The sequence below is a fragment of the Macrobrachium nipponense genome, chromosome 8 (genome assembly GCF_015104395.2).
Source record: "Macrobrachium nipponense isolate FS-2020 chromosome 8, ASM1510439v2, whole genome shotgun sequence".
Taxonomy (NCBI): Eukaryota; Metazoa; Arthropoda; class Malacostraca; order Decapoda; family Palaemonidae; genus Macrobrachium; species Macrobrachium nipponense.
Window position 1 is genome coordinate 3,148,086 of NC_087203.1, and position 24,046 is coordinate 3,172,131.

Below are 24,046 nucleotides of genomic sequence, written 5' to 3' on the forward strand. Positions count from 1 at the left end.
GAAGCATCCATCATTTGTTCAATGTAAAGCCTTTCAATCTTTATTATGTTCAAGTCACTGACTTCAAAACCACCCAGCCAATGGATAATAGCACGTGCCACATTTGCGATCCCGTTAAAAAAAAGAAAAAATCAGCATTACTTTCAAATGCCACCCAGCTCGCGCTGGTGCTATCCTAAAAATAGTTTAAACTCTCCCGCCAAAACGCAAATCAGCTTTCTTTCAGTCGTGACGGGTATCTGACGCCATTTGAGAATGGTGAGAATAGAGGGCTGCCACGTGCACTGCAATCAGATGAAACGAGAACTTTTTTTTCGGAGAATTATGACAAGCTTACACACACACACACACACACACACACTCACACACACACACACACACACACACACACACACACACACACACACACACATATATATATATATATACATATATAGATATAGAATATGAATTTACTTATGTGTCTATGGAATATATGTGCATATAATATATATATATATATATATATATATATATATATATATATATATATATACACACACACATATATATATAATATATATATATATATATATATATATATATACATATACATATATATATATAATATATATATATATATATATATATATATATATATATATATATATATATATATATATATATATATATACATATAATATATATATATATATATATATATATATCATATATAGACACCTAGACATGCATAGTACATAAGTAAATTCATTTTTATTCGTTTGATGCCTTATAGACAGCCGCGGTAATGTGAATCGCTAATCTGTGGAAAGGTTTTTGTTGCAAAACCTGAAAAAATAAACTGAGAAACAATCCACGTCAAAAATGTTTCATGTTTTTGACTTGAGCCAAAAATAAGAATAAATTAAACTATCAAACTTCGCTATTTTATTAAAATAGAAATGTAAATAGCACATGATAATTTGATTTCAGTTTCAGTCTTCCAGTTTAAAGTCTAAAATCAAAATTCTTGAAAAAAATATGTTTGCGCCCCGAAGTCTCTCAGGTGACAAATAGCATTTATTATGTTAGTTTCTAGATTTAACAACATTTTCCTTTAACTTCTACTAAAGAAAGAGTTTTAACAATATATAGCATACGCACCAATTGTGTATCTGTTTCACAGTAACATTGATATTGTACTAATGGTATTTCGGCATGATGATAATAAGTATAAAATAATTCTATTACATGTTGAGCTTAGATCTGCCGTAGAATGATTCTCGAGAGCATATATATTTATTTGCCGTAAAGTTATTTTCAGAAAGAAAAACTGCATATTCAAATTGCGCTGTAATTACTAGTTGGCAACTCTTGTATGGCACGATTCGGTCCAACTCCCAGCAATGGTTAACTCCCCTCTAGTAGTTTAGTGAGTAGGTGCGCGTTGTTGAGTGTGGTTCCTTACGTTACTCCTGATCTCCGAAGCGCGGAGGCAAATTCTTACCCTGACTTCTCGTAGCATTTCTGCAGAAGGCAGTATGGAAACTGATTTACTTGCAGCGGTAAATGGCCATTGAAGGAGTGATGATAAAAATTTAAAAAGTTTCGCAACGGGCTTCCAGTAAATTAGACTCATGTCTTTTCACTTTTTCCACTGAAGACTTTAAAAAAACATAATAAGATTAACCGAAGAAAAGTGTTATGCATCGTACTGTTACAATGAAGATTCAAGAAGTATTTATACTCACTATCGTACTGATAAACATTAAATATGGTAAGTACTTGACTTGTAACCTTTACTTCTAGTATATGGATGCGGCTTCTTTTCTTTTTTTCTTTTACCGCATTTTGCTTTTGGTGAATTGCATTGGTTTGAGCTAAAGGGCTGTTGAGTCCTCAGTTTTATAACACGAGTTAAGATCTGTAATATTACTTTATTGTTAATCACCCAATCATAAAAAAAACATCGTGGGGGCACAGGTAGTAATACCCATAAGAGATTATTTTGCTCAGGCTAACGATAGACGTATCCTTTTTCTGAAAAGCACGTAAGCCATTATAGTTTACATACTACAAATTAAGTTTCAAACTTAAACTTTAAAGTTTGTCTAGGTTTCGCAAGTCGAAAGTGGATAAATAGGTAGTGTGCCGCTTAGATATGGACTAGTGTATTGCGTTTAGAAACCTCGATAGTGGTGAACCTAAAGACAAATGTAACCTTTAGGCAATTAAGAAAACCCCATAATCTCGTTCGGTCTGAAAGACTTCACGAGACCTTTGTATGGTAAACTGCCTTACCAGTACCTGATATGGATCATCATCGATGCACGTAAATTGAGAAGTGTAGGTACCTACAGCTGTGATATGAAAGGGATTACATTTACCGTCGCTTACCAGTGTCTGCTTCCAGAACTCCGAAAAGGACCGCCTCGATGGGGCAAATTATTGTTGATTTTAAAGAACGGATTTGGAAGACACAATGGGAAATGAAAATTGGAATATTGCATGGTGAAACTCGAAAAAATTCAGTAACAGCCTTTAAGTTTAATCCTACATAGCCCAGTGAATGTAGAATTGTTATGTACTAAAGTATAGTATAGGCCTACAGGATGCTGCACGCAAGTTTTAGACAGTATTCTTCCCTGTCAGAAAGACTGGCAAATTTATCAGGCTATGCCGAGGTGGTTAGGGCAATCAAAGCCGCCCAAATCTAGTACGATGTGGCTCTCGTGGGGTTGGTGTGATTAGCTGTTAAAGTAGGCTACTCCAGTAAATACAACTGATAGACACGGCTCGTTGGATTAGCTTCAGATTTATCCCTGTGATCACCATTCCCACATTTTCGTGTTTTTGCCAGTTTTATTTCCCTGTACTCCAAGTACCGTATTTAAATGAACAATGGATTTTTGCGTTGAGTTTATTTTGCCATTGCCGTTCGCATTTCCCACTCAAACAGACCCAGTTTCCCTTAGTGGCCGATTCCTCCCCCCGACCAACCATCAGTTGTTGGAGTTTCGGGAAATTAACAGTAGGCTGTATTAGAGGTGTCCGAGCTTCCAGTATAATGCCTTGCCTGAAATTTTAAAAATAATGACAACATATAAGAGGCTTTGCATGAAGGATCCTGACTATGTACAAGATTGGAAGGAACTTATGCAACTCAGAATTTTATTGCAAGCCATCAGCTTTCAATAACGATAAAAAAAACCAACACGGCGAACACCATTATAGTTAAGAATGTATTTTATATTGCCACCGAATTTTACGTAGTATTGTTAAATTGTGACATGATAAGTAAAAAGTTAAGAAATCCATTGTTTTCAATGATATATTTTAAGGATGCCTTTAAAGTGTTTTGTCAGGTTGCCATGGATTATGATAATGGGTCAGGTGTTGGTGGTGGGGGAGGCTCCCGGTCTGTTGCTATGGATGAATTAGCCACCGCTAATGTTCCCGTATGTTTTTGGTTATGGGAATATCAATTACTGTTTTGTATCCATCTTACCATCAGTATTTGACATAATCATAGTTGTAGATAAAATTTTGCACATTATGATTTTTATGGCAGATTCTTCCATACGTAGGTAATACTATGCTTGGCGAAACAGTGCACGTGAATAGAAGAACTTGACTGCCATAAATCCTTTGGATGGAGCAGTGCGTTGAGTGCAAGAATCACGTTATGGTAAACATGATAAAACAACAATAGAATAGAGCTGAAATATTTTGTGAAAAACTTTTATAGATTGGTCAGATTTTGAGGCTGCCACTGAATGTTGTAGGCATGAAAATTTTGGTAAATCATAACCCATGATAGGGTATTGTATTAGATCATGAACTTTCATGAGAAAATTAATCACTGCTGATACAATAAAAGCAACGACGTTACTGGACTTATGATATATCCGTATATCTTTTCGGAATTACAATGAATTAGGGGAAATGTTGTCTTTAATTGTAAATTATTTAACTTCCTTTTGAGGGACACTTCAATAACTGATCACGTAAAAAGTTAACAATATCTCGCAAAATCCGGTGGCATTTAAAACTACAAACTATCGTGGCGTGGTCGTCTTTTCACCGTTATGACAAGCTTCTAATAAAATAACTCATTTCAAGGTTCCTCCCTGTCTTTTATGTAGCATTTACAGGGGTATGCAGATCCTACTGGACATGGGCTGCTTGTGTTGCCCTAAACCCCCCGTCAATTTAAAAGCCAAGGTACTGAATACTTCTGAGGTTCTGGGATTTCTGGAATTTTCTGCTAAAACGTTTTACGCACTTTGTCCCTTTAAAATCAACAACCGTTTGGCTCATTAGGGAGTCACTTTTAGAATTGGAGTAAGACCGTCATAAGTTACGATAAATGTAGTCCCTTTAATATAGCAGACTAGTTACACTGTGACTATAATACACTGTCAATTTATATTTATATGCTGTGACGCTCATCTATTTCAGATCCAGGCAAGGCATAGTAACCTAAAAGCGTCTCTTGTGCCTTCTTTCAGCTGAACTAGATTGTTTTTTGTTTTTAATAGTTTAATGTTTACATGTATGCAATATAAAAGCCTTTATAACGCCTCACACTATTTTACAAATTTATGGAAACTGCAAACATATACATATTCTTGGCCGAGGTCTCGGTGGCTGCTTTTAATGTCATCTTGGATGTGTAGTAAGTGACAAGTTCTGGGCCTCATGTGGGTTGACCTGTTATTATCTGGACCTTACTTTTGGTCGGAATTCATATCCCGTCTCATTTTTTTCCGTGTGAAACTGCTTATATATATATATATATATATATATATATATATATATATATATATATATATATATATATATTATATATATATATATATACTATATATATATATATTATGTTTTATATATGTATATATATGTGTGTATATATTATATAGTGTATATATGTATGTGTATATATGTATCTATGTATATATATGTGTATATAGATATGTATGTGGTATATATGTAAGTATGTATGTATAGGTATGTATGTATATATATATATATATATATATATATATATATATATATATATGTTTATATATGTATATAGATGCATATTTGGAATATCATCATCAAAACATTCGGGAGCCCCAGAAAGACTACAGTCAAAGAAACATGCTTTATTATGATACGAAACTTTTCATGTCGCTTCAACACATCACACACATACATACACACACACACATATATATATGATTATGTATATATATATATATATATATATATATATATATATATATATTTATACAGTAGAAACATATTTTTCAGTATTAATTTGTTCCCTCAACAAGGGGGAGTTCCGAATGAAAAACAACGCAATAGTTGCTGACACATTGAATACTGGCTGCTTCACATACACGTATCCTACACGACTATCAGCCGGGCGTCAAATTCCTTATATAGTTATTTTTACGTTTATTACATTCTCTTTGCAGAGGTTTGCAAGACAAGTTACGTTTGCCTCTGTGAATGCGCATGATGAATTAAATATTGGTACTCTCCAAGTGAAGTCGGGATTTTCACTTGTAGCTTTGTTAACTCCTGGGGACCATGAAAATCACGTTACAAGATTTTCATGGGTTTTACAAATTTGGGATTAACGATAACAGTGGTGATAAACGAACTGAAGGAACATTCGTCTAGGGTTGAAGGCTGGAGGGCTCTTGTGGTGCTCATCACCCCATGACCGGAACTACGGGCCATCCTTCCGTTTCCGCTTCCCCTTCTTTTCTTTTCTTTGTGTTCGTGCTGCTCATTTTTGTTATGGTGGTCTGATCTCGTTACTCCCACCATCCAAGTTGTTCGGAGGTTATGGATTTCTCTTTAGGTTGTCCACTTGCTTCTAAAATAATTTCCGATTGTGTGTGAGAATTCAAGGAGGGATGGCCGTTCAAGGAAGTTTGAGTCGACTTTAAAGAGGATCTGGATTCAGATCCAATTCCCCCGTCCCCCCCCCCCCCCCCCCCCCCCGCTTTGTGTGAAGTATGCGCTGTTCCTTTCTATAATAGCTGGCTTTGTTTCAAATCTAAAGGACATGGTGTGTGTTGTGTGTGAATGGTGGGGGGTTAGAGGTGCTGGTAAGGGTCGTTTAATAATTTCTCCGATATTAATGGTCGAATTATGTAACCGGCGAGTGAACTGTTGTTTTAAACAGATCCTAACGCATGAACACTTTATCTAAATAGACAATCATTATCTTTTAGCTTATGTTGTTTTAGGCAAGGTTTGAAGTATATAATTGCATCAGTCGTCGAAATTTTTAAGGGAGTCCGACGATGACCGAACTTTAGGGCGAAGAGAAACTTTTCCGGTCATAGTGTGCATGTGCGTGTGCGTGTGTGTGTGTGTGAGAGAGAGAGAGAGAGAGAGAGAGAGAGCTCTCAGATTTTATGTAATGAAGCCTCTTAGCTTGGAGGCAGAGAACTGTCTATCGAAATACCGTATTATGTAGATACCGTGCGTAGAGACCGTTAATCGGAATACCGTGCGTAATTTATAGGTCTGCCCGTTTTCTCTAAGAATAAGAAAGCAGGCGATATAACAGATATACGTGGATAGCAACAGTATTGATACTAAAAATTCTTGTGTTTTTATTGCAATTATGGAGACTTGGCATGTATTTGTAAGGTTATATAAATATTCATTTTAGCATTTGGAGTTGGAAAAGCTAGCCGCAACTCATGCTTAGTAGACATTGTGCTTGGACGACTGACCCCTAAAGGCCGGGAACTTCACAAAGCTCATTTGTGAAATACCGTGAGGGCCGGAACTCAACATTAGTCGAGTTAGTTCTGAACCTGGAAAACAATGACAACCGAAAATTTTTTATAGGTCTCTTAATGTTAGCAAAAAAGAAAGAAAATCTGACGTTCGCGGCCCCTAGATATAAATTTTTGGGGGGGCGAAATTCCCCGAAAATCGTATTTTTTTTTCTTTTTACAATTTCGCATTTTATGCCTTAACCAGGCATTTTAGAGAAAATTGTCAAGTGATGATAATTAAGTGCGATAATTTATATTTCCAGTGGTAAATAATATGAATACTTTGCGTAATTAGTATAGCTTCTAGGACTAGACAATTAATGAATAAAGGTTCACCTAAGGACCCGGAAAATGCGTTTTTTCCCCTTCAGTTTTTGTCCTTTCACTATAGATATGCGTGTAATCGGTACATAGCTTTCAATATGATTGAAAGTACTATAAAATACCGTTACATAGGTTTATAAAGAATATATTAGGTGCGATTTATGTTGCTGGGTCGGTTCCTCAGTGCATCGACTGGAACCCCGGAAATGCTTTATTTTTTATCTTGATGAATTTACCGATTTAATTGATTATAATATGTACTTTTACTTAATATACTCCTATATCTACACCCAATAATAATAATGATAATAATAATAATAATAATAATAATAATAATTATTGAGGTATTCGAATATGCTTAAAGTCCAATTAATATGGTTTTTTTTCCCAAGGGTTGCTGAAATGAAACGAAGATATGGATGGCCTAAAATAGTTTAGTGTTAAAAGATGATGCATCAGATTTCAAACCAGATGAAAAGCCATGTATCATGTGTAATAAAAGTGATGGGAGTGTCAAGTACTGAAAATGGCAGAGGAAAAATCATGGCAGCTGCAAAAATACACAATGACACTGTTACTAACGATTAAAGGCCCATTTAGTGAGGCTGCAGTGTTTTCCTACCATTTAAGTAATGTCTGCTATGTACAGTACTGTCAAAAGAGGTCCCTCTTAAAGATTCAAAATGATAAGGAAAAAATAGAATATGAAGATGAAGTAAGCAAATCTCTAGACTGAAGAGCAAAATCTTATAAATATCTCAGGTATTTTTGACTCTGTTCAAGAGCTTCTAAGGTCCTGTGCATCACCAAATTTATCCTTGAGGCCAAAGTCTAGCTTCTGCAATGATTCCCTCAATAGAAGAGCACATTCTGTAACAGGATTGCAACGTCTTACGACATCTGCTACTACTTCTGTTTGAAGGCCCGAAGAAAAAAAAAACATGAGTGTTTTGTTAGCCTTTGTAGGCTTGGAAAATCTTAATACCATTTCTAAAGTCATCACCCAACAGTAGTTTTAGCTCCTTGTTTTTGACTTTGACATTTTCATTTTGTATATTAAACTGGTCTCTTATGTAACTGAGGGTGTATCCATAACTTTATCTAGACCAGATTTAATATCAGGAGCTATGAAAGAAAACGCTACTACCTTTTCTGATACTTTTGATGTGCTTTTGCCATCTGACTGTAGTTTCCATTTGTATTTCTGTAAATACCCAGATATACAATTGACGTGACACAGTAAATCGGCCCCAAAAACACTTGATACATCTTGCAAGTGACAAGTGCGAGTGAAAACATCATCTTGTAAGTATAAAGTGGCTTTCAAAAACTCTTCAGCTCTTGGGCTCTCATTTATTCTATACTTCTGGTAAATTAGCTTATGAGATTTCTGGTTACAGATAATGCATAATTGGTCTAGATAAGAAGTAAACTTGTTTGAGGACTGTGTTGTCGTGATCGTTTCCTTGCAGCAGATTTCCTAAGATTTTGCTCTTCAGTCTAGAGAGATTTGCTTGCTTCATCTTCATATTCTATTTTTTCCTTATTTTGAATCTTTAAGAGGGACCTCTTTTGACAGTACTGTACATAGCAGGCATTACTTAAATGGTAGGGAAACACTGCAGCCTCACTTAATGGGCCTTAAATCGTTAGTAACAGTGTCATTGTGTATTTTTGTATTTTTTGCTGCTGCCCAGATTTTCCTTCTGCCATTTTCAGTACTTGACACTCCCATCACTTTTATTACACATAATACATGGCTTTTCATCTGGTTTGAAGTCTGATGCACCATCCTTTAACACACTAAACTATTTTAGGACATCCATATCTTCGTTTCATTTCAGCAACCCTTGGGAAAAAAACCATATTAATTGGACTTTAAAAAATTTAGAATAATACCTTAAAATTAGACACTTGTAAGTATTTGCAAACATTTTAATCACTTTTCCCTCTTCTTTTAAGTTTGTAAAGTTCTAATTAGTGGAAATAGTTGAAGTTTCACCCAAATCGGGGCAGTATTAAGAGAGATATGACAAGTTTCACAATCGGGCGGCCGCCATCTTTGATGACGTCATAACCAGAAAACCTACCAGATGGCAGATGTCCACCCAAGTCAAAAACACTTACTATTATAAGACACCTACTAAACATTTCTTAAGTAAAATTCTCCATACTCAAATTGTCCTACAGAACCATATCCAGCACCTGGACTACATGCTACTCAGGCTGCTCTCTGATTGGTGAATATCCCTTTTTCTGGTATTTTCCGATAAGCTAAATATTGCAGCTCTTGGAGTGATGAACACTTTTCCTTGGAATTGTCACTGTAAATGTACGTAAACAGCTATTCCGGCTTTTTTATTTATTTATTTATTTATTTATTTTTTGTACCGCTTCCACAGGACGAACAATACCAGATATTGTTCAATTTGTTGATAAGTCATTTTGGGCCAAAATCGGCGGTCGAGTTGTATGGCTAAACCGAGAGAATTTGGTATTAAACCCCTTCTTGTCGACCAGAACTAATAAGATTTTGTACCCAAACTTGTGCCTTTTTTTCTGTCATAGTGAAATATTTTAAGAAACATCAGAATGTCCGGGGTAAAAGTTGGTGCAGTAGATGGTAACTCCGCTACATTTAAATATTTTTCTTTGTATTTCTTTAGATCTATTTGCTGCATTTTATACTTTAACAGTTCGACACAAGTTCTGACAATATGTCTGGCCTCGGCCTCATCATTATCGTTAACCGTATTTCTTGTGTTCTGACCAAATGCCGGCCAACTTGCTCTTTCTTGAAACCACATTTCTTCTATCTGATACGGACGAAAAGTGATTTGGTCTCCATACTTTCCACTTGGCTTCATCTGAATATTTTTATCAGTGAAAGTTAACCCCTCTCCATAGGTGTTCACTTTAGCTACTAAATCGTTCACTGTATACACACCATTTTCCCCTTATTTACCCAGAAATCCGCATAATTTCTGGAAAGCTTCTTCCTTAGGTCTGACCTCAAGGCGTCCAGCTTTCTAGAATACCAAAAAGTATTTCATTAGTCACATATAGTAACACATATAAATATGATAAAAACAATACCTACATCGTAAATATAATCGTGCAACATGCTTTGACTTACATCGGTCTGACTACGATCTGAAGCCCAATAGCATTTTTCGTGGTAAAATGCCTCCTCAGCCAATAGGTCGTTGATGCCTTCCAAACTCCAGGCTACTTCCAGGCCATATTCATCACATGTATGTAAGGAGGCGGGGAAGGTGGGGGGATGTATGGAGATGTACAGGGCAGCCAACCTGGAGGCAGCGTCCGAATTCTTAGATGATGGCCATGGTAGGACTTATATGCATTATTATAATTAGGTCAATATTATGGATATTCGAAAAATAAATATATTAAATCGACTAATATATTTGATTATGTTGTTTAAAAAGCTAAGTGAATCAACAAGATTTTTAGTTTATTATTATTATTATTATTATTATTATTATAATTATTATTATTATTATTATTTTTTTTTTTTTGTTTTTTTGTTTTATAACAGTCCTCTAATTCGACTGGGTGGTATTTCTAGTGTGGGGTTCAAGGTTGCATCCTGCTTCCTTAGGAGTCCATCACTCTTCTTACTATGTGCGCCGTTTCTAGAATCACACACTTCTGCATTAGTCCATTAGTCCTGGGGCTACTTCAGCCTCTAGTTTTTCCAGATTCCTTTTCAGGGATCTTAGGATCGTGCCTAGTGTTCTATGATTATGGGTACAATTTCCACTGGCATATTATTATTATTATTATTATTATTATTATTATTATTATAGTTTCAGTATATACTTACATTAATCCTAAGTGTATAAAATCAGTATGATGGTCATTTCTCATCAAGAGTGAAAATAAAGCATTTCCGATGTTCCAATCGACACACTGTATGAACCGTGCAAGCTATGTAAATCGTGCTAAATATTATTTGTTATACACCGTTAGAAATAGTAGAGTGGATAACAAGATAATTGTGCCCTTGGTGATACAAGCATGAAGTTCGGAACACATGGTGCTAGTAGGTCACTTTTCAACAAAAAAACGTTAGCCCCTTGAAAATCCAAAATGGTGGCCAGTTTTTCAAGATGGCCACCATTTTTAGCAGTCGATATTGGTAAAATCCGTATATTCGTTATTTTTTGTGTGACTTCTTGTGGTGTTGTTTTAATTTAAATGTGTAGAATGAATTCCTGATCATTGTATAATAGTAAAGAGTGGATTATAAAGCTATTTTATTGCTATCTGAATCCATAAATATGTATGATAAATGATGCAGTACACTAAAAGATATGTACAGATAACCGAAAGATATTAATCCATTAATTAGTTTTCTTGTTTATTTTGCTATATGTAATAATTAATTTTATGTACACCATGACAACCACGTTTTGTCATTTCTTGATAGGTTTTAGCAAATAGAGGAAGTGTTGTCCATGTTATTTTCCATTCTTAACCCTTTTTTATCCAGCCCCACATAGCTGGCCTTGGCACATTAGTCTGACGAACTCCATATGTATCCTGCTTGGAAAGCTGCACATTTTGCATGTTCAAGCAAGGCAGACTGACTTGGAGGAATTGAATCATATGCTCTCTGCTTCCTTGCAAAAAAGTCTTAATCTGGCATCAGTGAAACTTGATCTATCGTACATGACAACATTCCTTACTAATAATACCTTCAGATCATTAGCATCAACTTCCTATGGGCAGTTACTGAGTTTCTTGAAGATTGAGATTACCTCACAGCAAACATTCCATGTTTGCAATGCTGACTTTTTAGCTTTTCCATGAAAAGCTGATACAACATCACATCAGTAAATGCATGAAAAAATCGAAGCCCCTTAGCTTTGTCCACACCAATGAAATTTACCATGTCATGAACTGGGATGTATCGAAAATGAGATTTGGTAGAACAAATATTGCTGTAATTAGTTCATCATCTGTAGCTCTGATTATGGCAGCTCTGTTTCCTTCTCAAACAGCATTCTTAACATGGAGAAAGATCCGTGTTATCTGCTTCCTCTTGATAGCAAGTTGTGTCAACTAATGATGACATCACCATGTTGCACAAAGCTTCTGTTCCTTTTGTCATAATTACTGTGCTGTTAGATTCTATTTCAGAATGTATTTTATCTGAAAGGAAGCTGAACAATTCTGTCTTGTTGTCACTGTCTTTAGTGTACAAATCGTATACTATGTCAACTCAGTTGTATTTTCTGCAGTATGATCTGAATTTGGGCAGAATATCTTCTTTAGCATAATTTTCAAAGGTTTTAGAATTGTTTGGCTTTGTGCTGTAAACAATTGCTGAACTATCTATGATAATAGCATCTACAGCCTCTGGATCTGTGTCAAGTAGTGTGATCTTCCTTCACCATCTTTGTTTTTAAACTACTGGCAACAGAGACATCATCGAAGAAAAGGATGTTATTCCTCTTAATAGGCTGATAGAAGACTTGTTCTCCAGAGGCTAGACTTTTCATAAATGCCTTGAACTGTTCTTTCCCCGTTTTCTGATATTCCCATACCATGTCAGCTCTACTTGGCTCCACAATGTCCTTTTTGTCTAATATCAGCAGACATTTGGAGTTTTCTTCAAAGGGATTACCCATGTCATTCAATACTTTTGTAATTTTCAGCACTTTTTCAAGGAATGATTTTTTTGCTAACTTTGTTTGCTCATGATGACTAGTTTTTGGTGTTGTTTCCCGTACTCTAGTAACTTTTTCGTAGTCTACGACAATATGACTAATTTAAGGTCCTGCTAGCATCCATCCTCTAAGTGCAGATTGGTCTTCTGTTAAACTAATGGCTCCACTATCCCCTTTGATAATGGCATTGTTTTGTTCATGGGCTTGGTCTATCGTCATTGATGAGAAGTCTCTACCAGATTTATGCATGACAAAATTTCCATTATGAAAATGTGCAGCTAGCTATGGATGGTGCTTTTCCAGGAACATCTTATCTCTCGGGTGACTACGTAGCCACCGAGCATAATGAGTATTATCATTTGCAAAAAAATTAGGAATAATTTTAGCAAGAACCTCATGGTACATGGTGAAGTCTGCTTCCCGAAAAGATCTAATCATTGCTAGAACTGTCAGTTCCATGTTGAGCATTAGATACCAAAATTGGAACTGACTTTACATTTTACGCCTGTCACAGACTTCTATGAAATGTATGTTTTCCTCACGAGATTCTCTTATATGGTTGTTGTATGCATCTTTTATGAGCTTGTATCAATTAACTGCAGTTACTTGGTGAGCTTGTCTGATCTTGGTAATGCTTGCTGCTTTCAAGAATGACTGCTCTACCAGGTGATGCCACACCGTCCACTACCTTCAAGAATTGTACCCACCATTGTAAGTGCAGCCTGCTTAATATGCAAACCAACAAGCATTATCACAATCTTGTCCTCACCATAAATATCTGGCCAGTACCACTGAATTTATTTTGCTAAGGCAAATAATGGTTGATCAGCTGCTATATCTGGAGTTTGTCCCTGATTCAGGAAAGCAACATCAATTATTTTGTCCATCACATTTTTTATTGTAGCAACTGAATGTACCTGCTCATAAAATAGTAGCACGAGGGATATGATGCTAATGTCGAATATTGGACTCCTCTGTTGCACTGCATGATGGGCTGACCAGGTTATGTTGACATAGTCCGCTTTGTCTGCAGATAGCCGGCTGTATTCTTGCTGCAGATATCTGTTGATGGAAACTGCCAGTTAGGGAATATGTTGGGTACTGCTGGTGGAAGATACATATAAATTTGCAATAACATTTAAAAAAAACCTGGGTAAGTAGTTTACTTTTTTATGTTTCACACGAAAAATGGTGGCCATCTTGGATTTGAGTGGCTTACGTTTTTTTTCATACTGAGATGGGTATTGAGGTTATTTGTGCCAAGCTTCATGCTTGTATAATCAAATGCGCAATTCCTTGCAAATATCACAGTTAACCACCCTACTGAAAGGTATAGTACTTTACATTATATAGGAAGCTATGTGCCGACTAAGTGCATGTTTATAAAGTAAAAGGAAGGAAAACTGAAAAAAATTAATTTTCTGGGTTCTTAGGTGTACCTTTGTCTATACTAAATACGCAAAGTATACATCATTATATACCATTGGAAAGATAATTTATCCCACTCAATTATCGTTATTATTTGACACATTTTTTCTAAAATGTGTGGTTTAGGCACAAAATGAGGAAAACTAAAAAATCGTGATTTTCGCGAGGATTTTGCCCTCTTAAAAAGTTTGCAAGGTCAGGGTTTTTGTAATACTAGGGACCTATAGGAATACATTGGTGAAGAAAATTCTTGGTTGCCCCTTTTTACCAAGTTCATATCATAATGACACCAATTCGGCCCTGCTAACATGCAAAGGAACCAGTAGGTACTACCCAGGTGTGATTCTAAACGCGTGAGACGAGTAGTGCTGCTGCTGCTCAAGAAAAGTGCCTCCTCCCAGAATGATCAAATGAAAAGCTCCTAACTCTCAAGACTCACTGTTTGGAAGAATGTTCAGTTTGTTATTAGTTTCCAAGCACTACAGTGTAGAAGAGGCTACAGCTATAGCCACTGGGTCCACTTCCGGAATTGATGGAATTCAGTATTAAAATGTTGATTTTTTCGTGTTTTAGCTTAATAATAGTCATTATGTACTTTTCGTACTTCGTACCTGCATAATTCATCCATGGGGCTGGGTTTGAAGTGCATAAATAAATTATGAGTTTAGCTTTAAGATGTAGAGATTTTGATGCTACTGTTTTATTTCCAAAATGGGAATGTTAACAACGAAAACTATGCTATACCCTGCATATAAAATTCAGACGAATGATATGAATGAGCAGACTTCGAAAACATGTCGTTTCGGCCAGCTGTTTAGGGTGGCTGGAGTCACTGGTATATAAAAGGCACATGCCAAGGAACATAGCAGCAGAGAAGCTTTTACCGTAGCCCGAGTTTCAGCGTGTGCTTGCCATTCGCTTTTTTTGCCACATCTGCATTACACCTGCGTTTGGTCATGCGTTTGCTTTGAGACCTTTTTCCTCTCGTCATTCGTCACCCCTTTAGTAGTATTGTGGAGTTTGTCGTTTGATAGAGATATGCCGTGTACAAACTTGACGATGTGCATTTCTACAGAAAAATGAGAATCTATATGAAAGCAGTTATGTGAAAGAATCAAGTCATTATTAGTGATGATGAACCTTCCGACGAGAACCGTATGATCAGTGAAGGCAAAGTCATATTTGAGGTTTCAGAAAGGGATGCAATATGCTACTTTCCATGTGACTCATATGAAGTCTGCTTCTGACCCCCAAGCTGCGACAGGATTTTGGACAATTCGTTTGTGCTTAATAGTCCACTCTAAATGTCGAGTTTAGTAGTATTAAGATATAGGAATTTTAATGTTTATTTTTCTTTTCATAATGGATCTCTGTAGATTTTAACATTGCTGTCTACAATATGTGTGTATTTTAATGGTCATCAAGATGTTATATGATTTTATATGCTTTTGATGATTGCAATATGATGTCTCACGAGTGCAAATTTATATATTTTGTAAAGTTCAACCTTTGTGTTTTTTATTCTCCCGAGATTTTCAGTGCTGATGATCGTTTTTGTTGTGGATAAACCAACGGCTCTCTCTCTCTCTCTCTCTCTCTCTCAGTATGCTAATTCTCCAGCCTAAGGCCAAGGACATTGTTTCCGTTTATTGGACGAATCAGGCACAGGTCTCATTTGAAGCTTACTTCCCTTCTCTTCATTTCATATGCCAAGGTTTCCTTTACAGGGTTAGAGAAGAGAAAGAGATCTTAAGTGTCTTCTGTCGCGAACACTTTCTGATCCTAGTTTGTTCTGGGTCTTTGTCTACCTGCTCCATATTTACTGCTACTTTGTAATGTGCTTCTTATCTTCTCATGAAATACCAGGACCATCTCAGTCTTTTGAGATTTTTTACTTTGTAATGCCTGGACGACAACTTCTTTCACAAAAACAGAAGAAAAGGTGGCAAAACAAGTGCCTTACAGTCCATCATAACCACCTCGTTAATTACCTTGTAGTTTGTCTCTTATTTGCAAGTTGCCAACTCTCCAACTGTGATGCTTTATATAGAAAATATAACAGCAGTTAACCAGCAGATTCCACACACTATATACTTGGCATTACCAATATTCTGCCACTTGGGAGCTCCTATTTGCTCATTCTTTGCAGTTTCCTCCAATGCTGTTAAACGTAGTTGGATTAGGATATCATGACCCTTATGGACAAGTGATTTTGTTTACTACTCAAAGTACTTTTTCCTGAGACCATGTAGATATTTACTTGCATAAACTGTGGTGATAATGAGATTGGGAAAATACTTTCTTTCTTTAACTGTTATTCGTAAATACTGGAACCTATCTAGTGCTGATTTGTGCATCCGAAATGCTCACTGGTCTCTCATAACTTCTTGAATTCATATATAAAGCTGAAACATTTCAGGGTTTTGTCAAATTGAAATTTTTTTTTCTTTTTAATGTAGACGAAATTTTTCTGGGGTGGTGTAAGACTAAATTTTGTTTGGCCTCTCAACAAAGATTAGCCGTCGTAGCAGATTAATATTTCTGTTCAGAGAACTGAAAAAACTGCCCTAAATTTCGACACCACCACAATGAAAAAATAGTTATTTGTATACTACATCTCCAGCTGAAAACGAAATAGAGCATTTGAGAGTTCTTGGCTTAGGTATTTAGCAAGAGAGCTCTGAACTTCGTGAAAACGTGTGATTTTGGTTTGCGTTTCCACTGAAGCTACTGTCAGCATTCACATTTGGTTTTCCCTCTAGAAACACGAGGCGTTAAATAAAATCACAGTTAATCAGCTTAAAGATTGCTTAAAATCAGCATCATTACAAAAGACAGTCACATGTCTGGTGAATTATTTACTGGCACCTTAGAATTCATAAATGCTGTGCTCTGGTCTGCCCGTGAAGCCGGTGTAGATCATTAAGATGTTGACGGCTGTTGTGATGTATGCAGTATGTTCCTTCCATATGAATTGGGTTCATCTTCTGAATAATAATAATAATAATAATAATAATAATAATAATGTTTACGTTTTAAAGTGCCTATGGTGAATGGGGAGGGGACGGTCCATAATCACCATGTAAAGAATAATTTGCGATCACTGCGAGAGTACTACATCTGGAATTGATTTCTCTTGACAATACATTGCATTATATCAACGATTTTTAATGTTGGCTTATTTGAGTAAGGCGACTATTGTCTTATGGTGATGACGAGGATAGTCTTTCTTTTAATATTCTAAAGTGCATTTCCGTGTGAATGCCTGTAATATATATTCTGTGAGTTACTACCTGAAAACTAATGCTTATTGAAAAACTAAAATAGTGGTAACATCATAATAGTTTAGCCAAAAAATTTATATAGTATTCTAAATGTGCATTGCTTGGATACACCTCAAGTGCTGTGCAATTCGGATTGGAGATAAGACTTATTTTTGCACCTTCAGTGCAACTGTACATAATTCTGCAGGAACAACAAAAGCCAGATTATAATTATATGATCGGCAGGGTTTCGGCGGAAAATGGTTTCTGCATGGAAAGGTCAAAATATTGCACTCGTGAACTAGCTAAGGAAACTTAATGAGGTAGACTGACTGACATACTCCAAGTCGAAATATGTGTTCTTTGTCTGATTAGAAAGTAGCGAATTTGACAGAAATGAGGGTGAAAGTGTAAGCACGAGCGTGATATTTTATGAATAGCATTTGAAGCACATACAGTAGTAAAATGCATGATCAAACATAACTTTCCCGTTAAAAAATCAAGAACTTCCTATCATGTACAAGGGCCAAGGACATGCTTCGTGTGGTCCGGGACTTTTGCCACAAGATTATTTGGCGCTCAAGCTCCGTGAGACTTTGGTGCCGCTGTTTTGACCGCAAACACACACGCGCGCACACATTTATATATGGATATCATATATATATATAGTATGTATATAATGTCAATCTGTATGTTCATAATTCCAGCACTGGAACAATGGTCTGGCTGGGGATACCATTATTGAAGCTTGTCAGGCATTTAATATTTGTGCTGCTATATTAGATTCTGATCCCAAGAGGTTAAATGAAATGCCAATGGCTATTTTAATAAGATATGCCCCCAGCAGGTCATCAAATGAGGACAAATGACCAGCCATGGTTGGATGATAGTGAGAAACGGGCAAAATTCAACGCATGATGAGAAAATTGTTCAAATGAAAATTACACCGTTTTTTTCGTCTTTACCATTCAGCCAAAAGAAATTACAATAATTCCTTAAAGGGATTACTCAACCTCATCTGTGGTGGACCAAATTGGCATCATCTATCTTTGTATCGGGCTCGCCTTCCATTCCACCACTACTAGCATGATGGTAGATTGGTTACTGACCCTTGATGGTAGAATGGTTACTGGCCCTAGGGATAAGGCTGAGCTGCTTCATCGAGCTTTTGAAGCTAAGCAATAGCTGTGGATGTCCCTCTCCCTGATACTTGTCATCCTGAACCTATTCTTACAAAATTGCATTTTGCTCTATGGATGTTAAGAAAATTCTGTATAATCTTGATAGCTGGGGTGAAGATCCTGAGAGTTTCTTCCCCTTATTTAGAAAAAAGTTTTTAGTCTGTTGATATCCCAAGATTAGTAGATTCAATAGATTTTTATGTCAACTTTATGTAACTTGTATCTTTGAGGGTAAGCGCAAGCTTAGTAATAGAGTACCTGTTCCAAAGAGTGGCATATCTGCGGACTGCAGTTACTACAGGCCAATCTCTATTCTCCCTCTGTTCTCCAGAGTTGCTGAAACACTTATTTTAAGCCACTATATAAGTTGTGGAAGTGATCAAGTTTAACATGGAGGATAGTTAAAGAGTCTAGGATGGAGAGAGAATGGTCATTGTGTGCTTGGACGATAATAATGAATTATTCATAAGAAAATTATTCTTTATATATATATATATATATATATATATATATATATATATATAATATATATAATATATATATTAAATGATAACGAATTTTAAACTTCCTTTCCTTTTCCTGTTTACACACTATGAAATCTTCAAATGTATAACAAAATCAGCATAAATACGTTTCTATGGTAATTCCGCCCAAATAATTGCTTTCATCTTGATTTACGATCAGTAAAATAAGATGTCAGATCTCCAACGATGAAAGATGGCAGTTCGGTCTCGGCCTCCTTGTTATAGGCCAAGGGCTACTTAAACTCCCCCTCCCCCAATTGGAGATTTTCGGCCACCAGTATTTTTGGATACCTCTAGGTGTGTCATTTATAAATCTGCTTGTCTGCACTTAGATTAGCAGTGGGTTAGGGTATGGGGCCATGTCAAAGTCAGGAGTGTATTTGTATGCTTTGAACCTTGAATTTTAGGGGTAGGAGTGTGAGGACTAGACAGAGAGACCGGTATCTGGATACTGATGCTTTATTACAGGCGAGCTGGGTTGACATAGATAGGTGGAGACGGGTATGTAGTGCCCAACCTGCAATGAGAGAAAACTGACTTAGGGCCAGCCAATTTGTGTGTTCTTACAGACATACATACATAGATAATATTAGCTACAAACATTGAATATATGTGAACTATATATTGCCGGCAACGCTGGAGAATGCTCTACAGAATGGTATAAGGAACAATACAGCTATAATAATTATGTACAAGATATCCAGGAAAAAAGCATTGTCCTTACAAATACTAACCCCACCCCCAGAAAATTATTATGGAATAATGATTGGATGATAAAATGCAATAAAACGACTTGGTGGTAGGCAATCCAGTGTCCTTGTGATCACTTGTTGTGGGGCATCATCGACTGCTGCGTCGTTTAGCATTCTACCTGACAGGATGTCTCCCCTGGTGGCACCTGGGGGGTTCGACTGTTGTCCATGGGTGTCTCCGGCCACGGAATGATGTGCTGGGAGTTTCAGGAGTGGCCTTGTGTGTGAGAGATGCCCCCAGGTGTGGCAGCAGCGTTGGGCATGCTGAGGAGGCCCACAGGCAGCGACATTGGGCGGGCTGAGCAGACCCACAGGCAGCGATGTCAGGCAGGCCGAGCAGGCTCACAGGCAATGGCGTTGGGTGGGTTGAGGAGGCCTACAGGAGTGGCAGCAATGTGGGGAGGGCCAAGGAGGCCTACAGGAGTGGCAGTGACGTCGGGAGGGCCAAGGAGGCCTACAGGTGCAGCAGCGACGTCGGGAGGGCTGAGGAGGCCTACAGGAGCGGCAGTAACTTGGGGGGGGCCGAGGATGAATCTAGCGTCCCCAATTGAGGCAAGGGAGCCCATGATGTTGATGTGGATGTGTCCGAACCGCTGCCTGATTCTGTGTGCCGGCTGACCAGCACCCAAGTACCTGTCCTCGTGCCTTGTCTCACACCAAAACACGAAATGAGTGCCGTTTTTAGTCCGTTAATGGTGTTGGGTTCGTCAGAGTCAAGACTAGTCGCCGTGTGGGTCATTTAATGACTTGAGTGTGGTTGACGTATGTCGTTAATGGCGGGAGCCAAACTGTTCGAACAACGCCAGTACACAATTAGAGAAGGTGTGCTGTAGTGAGTCTGTTAATGGTGTTGGTATCGAATGTAGAAAGGAGCTTTCAGAGACCTAGACTGTGGTGCCGTATTTAGTCCGTTAAAGGTTCTCTGAAAGTGAGCGGCCATAGTGAGTCTGTTTTTGGCTGAGCCAAAACTGCTGTGTCACTGTCCAGTCTGGGAGATCACCAGTTGTGAGGACTTGACAGAGAGACAGGTATCTGGGTACTGATGCTTTATTACAGATGAGCTGGGTTGACATAGACAGGTGCAGACGGATATGTCGTGCCCTACCCTCACTGAGAGGAAACTGACTCAGGGCCAGCCGATTGTGGTTTCTTACAGACATACATACAGTGATAATATTGGCTGCAAACATTGAATATATGTAATTATATATCAGCAGCAAGGCTGGAAAATGCTCTACAGAATGGTATAAGGAATAACACAGCTACAATAATTAAGCACAAGATATCCATGAAAAAATGTCCTTACAGGAGAAACATGAATCTCGAATACTTCATTATTTCTAATCAGATGACAGCAAATTATGGCTCAAAATGATCGGCTTTATATCCTCTTTCAGTTAAAATCAACAATATGCAAATTAGCCCAAGAAGCAGGTCACCAGAGGTAAGAAAGGTCAAGGAAAGAGAATGCATCTAGCAATGTTATCTACATTTTAAGAATACAGAAATGAGGCATATTGAACAGTTTTTTCATTATTTATACAGAGAAAATTAATGGTTTTCAGTTATATTGATATAAGTAGTATGCCCAAAAATACTTTTGTAGCTCATTCTTATAGGTACTGTAGAGCATTTAGCTGGTCATGGTGTAAAACTGTTCTAATGGATACTTAACAATATTTATGCAGTTATACAATTTTTATTCCTCCACACCTAAAAGTTTGCTAGTCCACCTTCATCCTGTGTCAAACACCACGTCACTAACACTTCTCCTCCCCCTCGTCCTGGTTCTCCCTTTCCTCCTCCTCATCATCTTCCTCATTCTCCTCAATGATCACATCATTCATATTCTCTATCTCATCATCTTCACTATCATCCTGGTCCTCCTGGTCTGGTTGTTCAACCAGAATATCAGTTAATTCTTGAGGCATCAAATCCCCATCAGTCCATTTGATTGTCAAGCATTCATCTTCTATTTTCCAACCATGGCCATCAGGTTGAGGAATACGCTGCATTACCTGATCTGCTTGAAACCAAATAAGGGTCTGGTAGTTGATCTCTTGACATGCTGTTTCAATGAGTCTCTCTACAAGGTGGAAGGACACTCATGTCTGCCATTGTAACTGGAAAGAGGTTTCCCATTCTTTGCTTTGAAATGTTGTGCAAATTTTAGGTAGCGAAGAGTGTTGATGTTAGTGGTTGGTGTTTATTTCTGGTAGAGAAGGTAGGCAGAGTGTTCCAAAGTCAAAGATGTAGTTGGGTATTTCAGGTGATTGTTCAATTGCATTGAAAACTTCAAAGAACTCTTGAGTGTTCTTTGAATGTTTACAATGAAATCTGCTTTCCTTTACCCATGAAAGCACTTTTAGAATCACTGCCACTAAAGGCATGTAGTGCAGGTAATTCAACACACATGTCTCTCCTAGGGATGTGAGGTGCCTTTTTTACCTACTCCAGTATCGAGTAAGACCCTCTGCTTTATCTGATGGGAGAAATGTACAAGTAACACAAATACAGCATTGTCGGGGGATCTGACTACAATTGAAATTCCTTGGTCTCTTTGGTAATGTGCAGAAGGTGCAGTATTACTCTTGTATCCAACTCCTCTTGATCAGAGCACAAGTCTTTCTCACATTCTGCCAATGTCTCTGCACCATCTCAACTTTGGAGCTTGGTGCAGCTCTCACCATGTACGAAGAAAATATCCCGGCCCTGGAGCTTTAATTTATAACTGTTTGTTGTCCATTCCTTGAAGAGGAATTTGATGAGCTGCTCTTTATTTCTATCATTTGACTTGAACGATTTCCAATCTCTCGGCACCTTGGTGGTGGGTCCTTTGATTAGGTGGGCCTTTGAGGTTCCCCTCCTATGTCTTTCAATCGACTCTCAAAGTTTACTTGCTTCTCCCTTGGGAGCAATGAAAACACACTCCTTGCCAGCAGTCCGCATGTCTGGGGAAGAATCGTCAGAGATTGTCACAACACCTTTCCATCAATGATGTAGTAATTCGATTCCTTGGGTTTTTCAGCCATGGCTTGCATCAATGCTGATTTGCCTGGATTAGCAGGCACACCATCAAATCTCGCCATTGGTGCAGGAACTTGTATTAAGGGATAGCTGAGTACTTTCTCCATACTGAGTTTGTTCTTCATTGAAAGTAACATCAGTTGGGCAAACAAAATGTCTAGACTTTTTGGACTTTCCAGTTACTTTCACTGACTTAGTCATGTTTGAAAATGTTTTGAGGTTTTGCTTTTTTATAGGGTCATGGAAACTCTGTGCTTTCAACCAATCTTTCTTTAACGAATGTCATTTGTGCTTTTTTTCCAACTTTGTCGGCTTAAAGATCTTTTTCAGCTGCTCTTGGAATAGGGGCACCGGAAGACAAGCAGTGGAGTACCTCTTTGTTGTCTATTTCAAATGGGTTAATGCAATTCTGTATGGCACAAGTAACTTTCTTGACTTCTTTTTCACTTTGACTAATATTGGATGGGCATAGGTCCTTGTGTGAGGAACTCTCCTTACTGCCCATGTCAAGTAATTCCAGTGTAGTTTAATGGTAATCTGCCCTTACATGACGAGTCATGGACCATGTGTAGTAGGCTAACTGGTTCCTTCTGAAACCCACTATCCTACCACCAGATTTTTCATGTTTGTTGATCGTTTGCTCAATGGTAATATCTACCGCATTTCTTGATGATCGAACATCAGACCTACTAACACTGAATTGAGTCCATTTTGCCTCAGAAGTTCATCGGTGCTGGGGTGAGTTTCTGAAAGGTTCAGCATTGAGAGTAAATACAGACTAGTATATCTGCCATGGTTTGGTAGTCATAGCTGAAGAACAAGGGGCACATATTTTGAAGACTTGTAAGGTGAAGGTCAAACAGTTCTCTTTTGCTGCCTGTTGGAATTGCAGTATGGCGCACACTATCCATGTAGTTCATCCAGTACACAGCAGTCTTACCCAGTTCTCCAGGATGGACTGCCTCTTGGAACTCTGTGAACTTCGACAAGAGAGCAATGCAACTAGGATTTTCCTGTGCCCTTTTCAAGTCTAACATGTATGGTGTCTCAGAAAGCTTCATCAGCAGGACATTTGCTGCTT

At 37.5% G+C, this 24,046-nt stretch overlaps 1 protein-coding gene across 1 annotated transcript in view; it reads left to right on the forward strand.

Annotated features, from left to right (window-relative positions):
* The first annotated feature begins 1,409 nt into the window (after positions 1-1,409).
* The window catches only part of LOC135222585 (uncharacterized), a 320,895-nt gene continuing 298,258 nt past the window's right edge, over positions 1,410-24,046 (forward strand). The window contains exon 1 of the mRNA XM_064260658.1: positions 1,410-1,756. Coding sequence (XP_064116728.1) covers positions 1,702-1,756 — 55 coding nt within the window. The 5' untranslated portion in view covers positions 1,410-1,701. The remainder of the gene's footprint in view (positions 1,757-24,046) is intronic.